We start from the raw sequence: 10,014 nt of genomic DNA, 5'->3' as shown, positions 1-10,014 counted from the left end.
TTACAATAATTTATAATATTTATTATAAACTTGCAACAACCCTGGCCTCAAACGAACACGACCTTACCTGTCAAATTATTACAGGTGACAACATAAACAACAGACAACCGGTTTACATGTTTCTTTCTGTCGTTTCCTTGTTCATGGCTTTCAGGTCGGTATAACTTTATTAATTTGCTTCGATATATATCAGATTAGTATATATTTATTTATTAAACTCATTTAAAAATTCCTGAAGACTTGATCGTGGCGTATATATGGATATACATGTGTATATCGTATGTACATGTACATTTTAATTAGTCATGATATACAATCACTTACAATTCATGTATGATTATTGAGCAATGCTCGATCATTAAACCATACCCATCAGACATGCACAGATGCATGGTTACATTATTTATCCAGTATTTATCGTTGTTATTGGAATGTCATTTGAGGATAAGGGGGAAAGTTAATTAATGTTCAAGATGTTCTGTATAAATCCAAAAAGCACAGAGAATTGTTTAAAGTAATTTAAAGCAGTGGAATGTCCGAGGAACAGTACTTGATAATGAAATGGTACGTATACATTTACAAATATCATTTGCAAAAAAACATTACGGTACAAAGAGTTTTAAAAAGCCTAGTGTTTCTCTGGAGAATGTGTTTGTAAATCGATGCAGAAACCTATTATTGTGCATGCACATTCGTCATCAATTAATACACTATTATTAATTTGTTTATCAATCTCCCTAAAGGTGCAATACAAAACATATATATATATATCGGTTGATATCAAATGAAAGAATTGAAGGTCATTTTGGAAAATGCATAGATCGATTTAAGCAACATAAGAATTATTTCCGTATGCAAATAAAAAAACAATTTTTCACAGATTTTTAACATGTTCAACATAAAATATTATTGATCGAACAGTTATTTTAATGTTGATAGTTAGAACGGCTTCTACAATAGAACTGTAAGTAAGCCATACAGGATTTTGAAAACGTTCTAATACGGTGTATTTTCTTTGCTAAGTTTGCATCCTTTAAATTTTAAAATAATATTTGATTATCAATGAAATGGACTTTTCTCGATCTGCTAATCTGTGGCTTCTGATAAAACCACATAATGGATAGTTTCAAAATAAAACTGATCGAGCTTGATTTCCTTACATTTCACAAAAGAACCATTGGTGAATAAGCTCCATTTTCCTGTTTAAAAACACAGTGGCCAAACAACAATCTCAAATATTTGATTAATGGTATGATATCTATGAACATGTAAAATTGTGGTCAATGAAAAAGTTTTGAGTTTAGGAACCCATTCTGGTAGGAAATGTGTTGAATTGTTATGGAGATAAAGTGTGTTAGTTAAATATACCACGTACGAGAAACAGTTAACGTTTCTTATTAAGTACGTTTGAATCTTAAATCTTGTAAGGTCGGATAAAGGTAAGGAAATGCGCTTGATTGTTATGTAGTTATACTGATACTGTGTATGTTGTTGTTTTTCAAAGAAAATATCCTTACTGGTTGAAACCCGGTCTTTAGTTAAAAAAGAAAACGCTTTAAGTAAATGAGGTTTACTCCAACACAGTTGTACAGATGTATTATGTGATTAACATTTATTTGTCAATTAAGGAAGTCACAGGTACATTTTAAACATAGCTAAATCCTATTTGTTATTCTCCATCGACCAACCTGAACACCGTCCGTGTGCTACTGCAAGGCATATCGCGTAATTGTATAAATAGGGTATAATAATTTTGTAAAATTGAATCAGTATTGCCGAGTAATGTATAGCTGGTATAGCTATATTGTTAATGTGCTCGTATTTTAAATAACAAAATATAATAATACATAAGTCATCCTTTTCTGCAAATTTTCTGCAATATATGAATAGATCGTTTATATTAATCATTCCATTGAGGGAGCTGTTGTATGCACTTCTTTTCTTGGGCTCCTTTTATGTACGTAAATGCCACTTAATTGCAACGATAATAGTGAAAATCGTTAAGCTATAAAACAACAAAACCGCCACGTCTCTTTCAAGTTGCTTTTAAAATCGTTGGACCATTATAATCTCATGCGTTCTTATTTAATAAATCATCACTTAATGCATCGTTTGGTTTTCTTACGATACAATTTGTATGTACTCACTAATGCAAAATGAATTTCACATCTTTACGATAATAAGATTTTCGAACACGGTGGCTGACTAACAATTGAATATTATCAACAACTGATGAGTCGACTGAGGTTTAAATACATATATATTTTGTTCATTTTAGTACCAAATTTGTGTGTGTGTTTTATACTAAAAGAGGAAAATAGTATAAAATAAGTACTTTTGTTTGTTTCAGGTGAATTGTGCGTTATGCCTATCGCGAGCGACGTAAATCCTATTATGGCGTGATCAGGCGACCAACATGGCGTCCGAGCGTCGGCCATTAACAAGAGGTCCGCGTCTGTCGAAGACATTTCCGCATCGAGTAGTCCTCGTCGTTGCATTGGTCCTATGTTTGTGCGCGTGCGGAAGTATCGTGCTGGGCGTTATTTGCTGGGCCAATCATCTATGGGGTTACTACTGGGGAACGGGGTTATGGTCGGGAGGCGTCATTCTGTTCGCGGGTATGTTCGGCATTGTGAGTAGTATCGTGAAGAACGTGTGTGCCACCAAGACCTTCATGATTATCTCCATATTCGGATGTATTGTTTCACTAGGAATGATCGCTCTAGCTTGTGGTGGCCTTGATTCAGCGAGCGGCTTTTTCGACGGCGGAAACCGCTCAAGCTTTCTGACATACCTTAGTCACGCGTTGTACCTTGGTCTTGGGGTTTTGCAATTGACGTTATGCGTTCTCTCTGATGGGATTTGTGTTTACTATTTGTTCTACGGGACGAATGCGGAATTATACACAGTGGCAAATAGCAAAGACAAGAAACATAAAAAGACACCAATAGTGAGAAAAGACAAAACTCGATCTAGTACCGGAAGTGAGGTTCCTTTAATGCGTGCCTCAAAGTCGGAGAGTCTAAGGTCTAGCGGTAAACGACAATCCAAGTCAAGGAGTGACACAAACGTAAACAACAATGATGAACAATTCACCGCCGATGATCTGCCTATCTTTTATTCGGGAGCTGCACATCAACTCAACGCCAGAGCTCTGCACAGAGAGGAAGCACAGGTTTCAAGTCCCGTGGTGCGCAGTGCTTCATTTTCGACCTTCGGACGCCACCCTCCCGGCCCTGACCAGGTGTCGCTGATAGTTCACCCAACTGACGACAATGCAAGTGAAGTCAATACGGTCTGCATGGAAACTTCCGAACGAGCCCGTAAAAGGGAAAACCATTACGCACAAACGCTTCTGTTCGTCCCACCGCTGCCGATTGAAGAAGACGAAGCTTTGCCGCCCTATGAGGTGGTCGACTCAAACCCGTATGAAAACGTGAATAGTGACAGGCGGCGGAAGCGCCGGAGAACAGACGAGTCGCCTGTTACTTGCCTGTACATCCACCGAAGTAGAAGTTTGCCGGTGAGAGCTTTAAAGCAAACCGATTCACGTTCTAAACGTGGTTCACTGCGAACACAAGTACCACGTGGAACTCCAGACTCCGGACTACCAGGTGGCGGCCACGAGCAACAAACTCTCTTACCCACAAATAATGACGGTCAAACTCCTAAGTCAAAAGGTCCGATAGCAGTGTGTCCTTTAAGTCGGTCCGCTGACTTTTTGCCTTTTGAAAATGAAACAGATAGCAATGTAGCCAGTGTCATTGATGTCAGTCCGCATGACGTTCTTCAAAAACAGTTTGTTCATCCAAGTGATCGAATAATGGATAACAATGTTGTTCGAAGAAATAAGCATTCTCAAAGTATGAAATCTGAAAATAAAAGACGTTTAGATCGACATCGACGAGCTGTTTCGGCCGAAATAAAACCGAACAAAGACGGTCTATATCCACATGAAAAACTTGCAAACATTGATCTGGCTGCGAGAACCAGTACGAGTTCACTCGACGGCTCGAACTCGAGCCTGTTCGCGGATAATCGGATAATGCCAACCAAGTTTTCTCTCCGAAAGCCAATACGACAGCTAGGTATGCCCGCCATAAGTTCTCCAGTTCCGGTGAAGCCTCCCCATGCCGCTCATGTGAAGAGTCCCCCACCCAAACCACCCCGCACCCATTCAGTCACCGCCGACGACCTGCTAAGAGACGACATGGACTCTGTTAACATAGAGGAGGCTGAAACAGTGTTCGCTAACATTAATGATCTTACTAATGGGAAACATTATGACGCAGGAACAGAAAATGTGCCACAGCCGAAAATAGGACTTGACGTACCGAAACATAAAACATTGGCTGTAGTGCGAGATGAAACAAAAGTAAAACAAGCTAAGGAACCTGTAGCAGTGTTAGACAGTGGACCGGTGTTGAGGTGTATGCCTCCTTCGGTTGTGAAAATGTCTAATTCCGTGGGTGATGACGATGTGTTCAGCAGTAATTCCGTGGTTCTCCCGACCTCGCCCGTGTTAAAACACCCTTCATTGACGGCCAAACAAGCGTATAGACCCTCTGTAATTGGCAAAACAAAAATAGTTAGTAATGAGTTCGAATCTAAGGTTGATCATAATGGTACGGCAGAATTGAAAAGCCCGAGTGTTGATGAGAAACGTGAAAGTGATAGTGCTGTGTATGCTCAAGTTATGAAAAGTACAACTGTATCGCCAACTTCCCCACGCACAAACGTTCAAAGGTCAAGAAAACTGTACTTTTCATTCTCGGATAAAGACAATGTCAGTGTGTTTGACCCGAGTCCAGTCATCGAGAATAAACCCGGACTTGAGTCTGAACACGTGTTTGAAATAGAGAATAAAGTTACTGTGCAGAACTTAGCAGAAGTGCCAGAATCTCCAGTCGTTGCCGCAAAAGAACAAACGCGGAAGGGAGATAATAATGACAAAAACATGAAAGAAAAAAATGTTAGAAATGGAATTCAAGAGAAAGAAGGACCTGTGAATGGCAAAACGGACTTACGTGTAAGACTACCCCCTGTTTCTCCATCAGAAAGAATACTTCAGAGGAAAAATCTCACTAGCAATATAGACCTTGGAAATAGCTCGCTGAAAGAGGAAAAGAAATCTCCAGAAACGAATGGAGCGCGACCGAAAACGACTTCGTATAAACATTTATTCAGTCCATTGCCTCACCCAAGCAAGCACATGAGCTCGCCACCACAAAAACCGGACTTACGTTTATCAAGCTTGTCAAGCTCTGGTTTTGATCGACAAATTACACCGGGGGATAGCAAAAAAATGCCGGAAATAAGTCCTCTCCCTTTTCTGAAATCCCCCAAACCTCCGGTGTTTAGTAAACCGACAAAGCTAAAGTCCCCTGCTCAAAGCAATACTTTGTCTTCTGGTGAGGCTGTGAATGTTCCTTGCGGTTTGAAAGCAGATTCTCCCGGCACCTTAACTGGCGCCGCTAGCTCGCCTCTGCATAGCGCTTCCGGTCAGTCGGATAAACCGTCGACAAGTTCATCAACTGTAACGCCGACTTTCTCACCAAGCGCTCCTGACCGTGCCAGGAGCAGCGGTGGTAATCATCAAGGCGTTCTCACACTTCCACCACCACAGCACGCGCGTCACGTGCCGGACCAGGTGCTCAGGCAGCAGGTGCCTGTGTTGCCCAATCAAGACATTCCAGCACAGCCGGGGAACGCCGACGAGCAGCTCAATAGACCATTATTTTCAGTCCTCTTATAGTTTATTAGTCCATGAATTAAATGCTTGGAATTACCATTGCTTTGAAATTGATATGGTGTTGGTCTATAACGCATTTGTTTAGGTGTTCAGTGATGTACCAAATTTAGCTTGAAAATATTATCTTGAAATTTTATTCAGTTATTTGGCTTCAAAAGTCTGCGTTTGACTAAATATTTACTAAATAACTATTTAATATTGCAATAATTTGTGTTCAATGCGGATGAAGTCCTTTCTAACGACAAGGCTTTATACTACTTTAAATCATCCCCTTTATCCATACATGCAAAACTATTTTTGACCTGATATATGTCCAGTACAGTTTAATAGTCACAGTTTTTGCTTTTCAACAGGTTTTGCATTTCTGTTTTATACAAAGTAAACGCTATTTCAGTGAGAGTCACAATGATGGATACCTCTACTACTAGACTAGTATACTTATTTTGTTCTAGTTTTTGTTTAAAAACTTACACTTGTTCAAAACAATGTCTACCAAGCAACAGATCTGAATACATACATGACTTTCTGGAATCTTAGCCATAACTTATAGACTTTCGATATATTAAAACCAAATTGTACACATGCTGTCAGAGATAATACGCACGTAATTAGCAATGCCCATAACTCTGGTTGTTTTAATTGTCGGGTATATGTCCCTTTTTACTGAAAACAACAACTGACGATAGTTACACTTTGGTGCATGGGGCTCTTGTTCATACGCCAAATGAAGGCATTGAACCTCACCTTTATAGAAAATAGAATAAAAAGTTTCAGTTAAATGTGTAGCTCTTGTTATGTTGGATAAATGAGTACTTGGACCCTGCTTCATTAAATATAACAGTTGAATGTATTGCCATATTTATCATATACATGCTGTGCTATTTTAACCATGTCAGTTGCGAACAATGTTGAATTATATATATTTATTGTTATTGTTAATGCTTTATTTCTATTGCTATTAAATATTTACAACTACATGTATTGTAGCGCGTCTGTTTTTGGACACTGAAAAGCTGAGGTCGATTGCCCCTCCTTAAATCGTCCAAGTTTACTACAAATCTTAATAAGGTGGAATAAAATACACCCAAAATGCACCATTTCTAGAAATTGTTTTCTGATTGCAATATATGTTGAGTTGTGCCCCTCAAATCACTGGGAAATGTACGATGTTACTATGCAAATTGTTTAACTGGTATAGTGATCAGGGTTTCTAGACCTTTATAATTTCTATTTAAGTTTGTCTATTGATTCAAATACAGCTTTCGAGGCGTCACTTAGGTGGTCCGCAAAAGCTGTTGGGCATAACCTGATGACAACACACACACACAGGGGTCATCTATAAACCAACGAGCAAAACAATCGAAACATCGAGACTTTGAAGTAATAGTCAAATAAGGTTGCTATAAAATTGCATTTTCAGGCCACCCATTTCTTTTCAAATGTATCTCATCACTAACAACTATACATAATATATACATATAACGGTACATTCGTATATAAGATGGCCCCGTTACAGAGAACGCCTTCGTATAAACGGAGTGGGTCGTTATTCGTATACACTACTCTGGCTAAGACATTTGCTGAGTTGTGCCCCTTTGATATATTGTGGTAAACCGATGAGCGGTGGCCTCCCTTCGTTCTTGTACCGCTGAGAAAGGAATCTCTCTCTAATAATGAGGATTAATGGTGTATTGTTATTTCGGAAAATATAAGTTATTTTGATATCGCTTATAATATAAACGATAATGCCATAGCCAAAGTTTCCATTTCTTTTCCGCCAGAACACGGACGAGTCAGAACATGGACGAACACGGTAGAGCACGATCACTTGTTTAACACCAGTCTATACACTTGTATGTATACATAAACCTGTTATTGTAGAAAATGTTAATCATGTTGAGAACATGAATTTTATCCTCGACATATCTGTACATATTTATGATATATGTATTGCAACTATTTATTATTATGCTTTTTTCCTTAATATTTTGTCTATTTTTATGAAATATTATTAATTTATGCTTTTCCAAACATGTACCGACTCCGTAGCGTACAGCCCTTAATTAAGAGTGGTGAAGTTATAATAGACGAATACTTTCCAGCACTTGGTTTTTCTGACGAAGTCACAAACAGTATAACTGGTATTGTGCGGTCATGAAGGTAAAAGGTCGCAAAAAGGATAAATCGTTCCATTCTACGATTGAATATGAGAGTAAGACGTATTTTAACCAAATAATGTATGTTTTCGTTCTGAATGTTTCCAAATAAAACATTGAAATAAGCACATATCCTTCACATGCATTCAAACGATTTTAAAAATGTTAATTATTTCAGCTCACATTTAAATGAAGAAGATTTTATCACGAAACAGAACAAAAACACAATTGTCAAATCTCATGACTATTTACCGGAACGAAACGCCTGAAACTGTTTCGCATAGGTTAATGTGGACACGACCTTTTGAAACTTATAGGTCCGAGGCACGTCATCGTGGCGGAAACTGGAAAAACGCGCACCAGTAGCGGTAGGTAGACCATTAGCAGAGAATATAGTCTTTTCAGTCTTTTCGGTGGCTTTCTGGCTGCCGATAGTTCGTCCCCGGCAGGTTGTGTGTAGACTACATTTTTCTGGTTGTTCTGCAATAGGTCCCTCCCTCCCCGGCATAGCAGAGAGGATTACGCTGTGCCGTTTTGATAACGTGTGTATGGGTTCGGGTGGATGATGCGCACCATCGCTTACGTGATGTCGATGTGACGTTGTCAAGGGGGTGCGTCCGTGCGTCTGTTGGCTCACAGGAACACTGTACCGCCTGATATATCTAGTACTTACGCTGTTTCTGTCTCGAGTACTTGTCCTATGGCCTTGTGTGATGTTTGGTTCATTTAAATCATCCACATGAAGCACCGTTCCCTGTGAAAACCCAGCGTCTTTATTTTCTTTGGAGTTCTTATTTTGAGCCACGAGCGTTATAATTTGAAGCTGACTTGGATCCCTTTCATGTCTTGCTTCTTGTGCCGCGAAGGTTTTCTCACGGGCGTACTCACGTAAGTTAACCCTGTTCACCTCGATTCCGTTAACGGCGAGACGGTGCAGGCGGCTTGATGTGACTCGCTCGTAGCGCGTGATCAGCTCGTGTATGCGGTCGGAGAACTCCATGTGGCGCTGACGCCGCTTGACGCTACAGTCGTGGAGCTGTCTAGACAAGGCGTCCAGGGTGTGCCGGAACGTCACAGGGGTGTCACTTGTCATCAGGACAGAAAAGGGTGTCGGTGTATTGCTATCTGTACTGATCAACAGAAAATTCCAGCGCAACACTTTTCCACTTAACAAATTCCCAAGTCTATCAGTGTGCAAATACACATTTGGAGTGTATCTATTGGACACATGTCACATTAATTTATAAAATCGTTAATAAAAGTATAGCAAGGTCTTATAAAAGACCTTTTTTTGAAATCGTTAATATTTCATACAAAAATATAGCAAAGTCTTACAAAAGATATTCTTGGCTTGAATTAATAATTCCATTTGAAATCAATGCTTTCGGTTTGTTTATTTTAGCCACGTATGACAAGTCGATACTTTCTGCGTGGTTAAAATATGTATTTTTTTACATTCTGTACACAAAATTGAAGTCTTTGGTTGAAATAGGCAGTTCCTGAGCCTATAAAGTCGTTTCCTTTTCCAGGCAATTTTGATGTCGAGCAAACACAACACCACAAGAATGACGTCGAACTGGCATTGTTCCACCACTCGGTTCAATTTTTCTGTTTGCACTAACATTGAAACAGAGCAATTAGCAGGCCATTGCCTTATAATAAGTTTCGCACACGGTTTTATATTAGTATAAAGGATTCGACCAGATGATTGCTTTTCGCAAATATTGAAACATTTTTCATTTCTTTAAGAAAATAGCAGGTACAAAAGTAAATATAGTGGACTCATTGTCAGAGTGACAAACGTTACACACACCAATTTTATGTTCTGATAAGTTATGTTATTGCATACATTCATGTATATGTTCACGTGTATATGTTCATACTTTCATGTTTATGTTCATACTTTCATGTCGGCAAAGAGCTTTACATAGCTTCTGTTTATCTGTAGGCTGTATATACATAGTTCTCATAACGTAGGTTGGCGACTGCTTTGTTGGAGCTAATGTGGCATGCAGTGGTACAATACGTACCCACGCACGAACACATTTGTCATATTTCATGTAATATTTCATAAGAACATTAGTTAGTTATGTTAGGCTTTTCCAC

The 10,014-nt window shown here is 39.1% G+C and overlaps 1 protein-coding gene across 2 annotated transcripts; it reads left to right on the top strand.

Moving 5' to 3' along the window:
* The first annotated feature begins 29 nt into the window (after positions 1-29).
* On the top strand, positions 30-6,729 carry LOC128212217 (uncharacterized). Of its 2 annotated transcripts, none has more exons than XM_052917557.1 (2): positions 30-154; positions 2,351-6,729. In XM_052917557.1, exon 2 carries the CDS (start codon positions 2,417-2,419, stop codon positions 5,753-5,755), a length of 3,339 nt encoding a protein of 1,112 aa, XP_052773517.1. In that variant the 5' UTR covers positions 30-154; positions 2,351-2,416; the 3' UTR covers positions 5,756-6,729. The 2 variants fall into 2 exon arrangements, with proteins under 2 accessions (XP_052773517.1, XP_052773525.1); XM_052917565.1 differs by lacking the exon at positions 30-154 and adding an exon at positions 2,145-2,246.
* The last annotated feature ends 3,285 nt before the right edge of the window (positions 6,730-10,014 follow it).

The sequence above is a fragment of the Mya arenaria genome, chromosome 2 (assembly GCF_026914265.1).
Source record: "Mya arenaria isolate MELC-2E11 chromosome 2, ASM2691426v1".
Lineage (NCBI taxonomy): Eukaryota > Metazoa > Mollusca > Bivalvia > Myida > Myidae > Mya > Mya arenaria.
The sequence above is the reverse complement of the archived record's forward strand: the minus strand, read 5'-3'. Positions and strand labels throughout refer to the sequence as shown.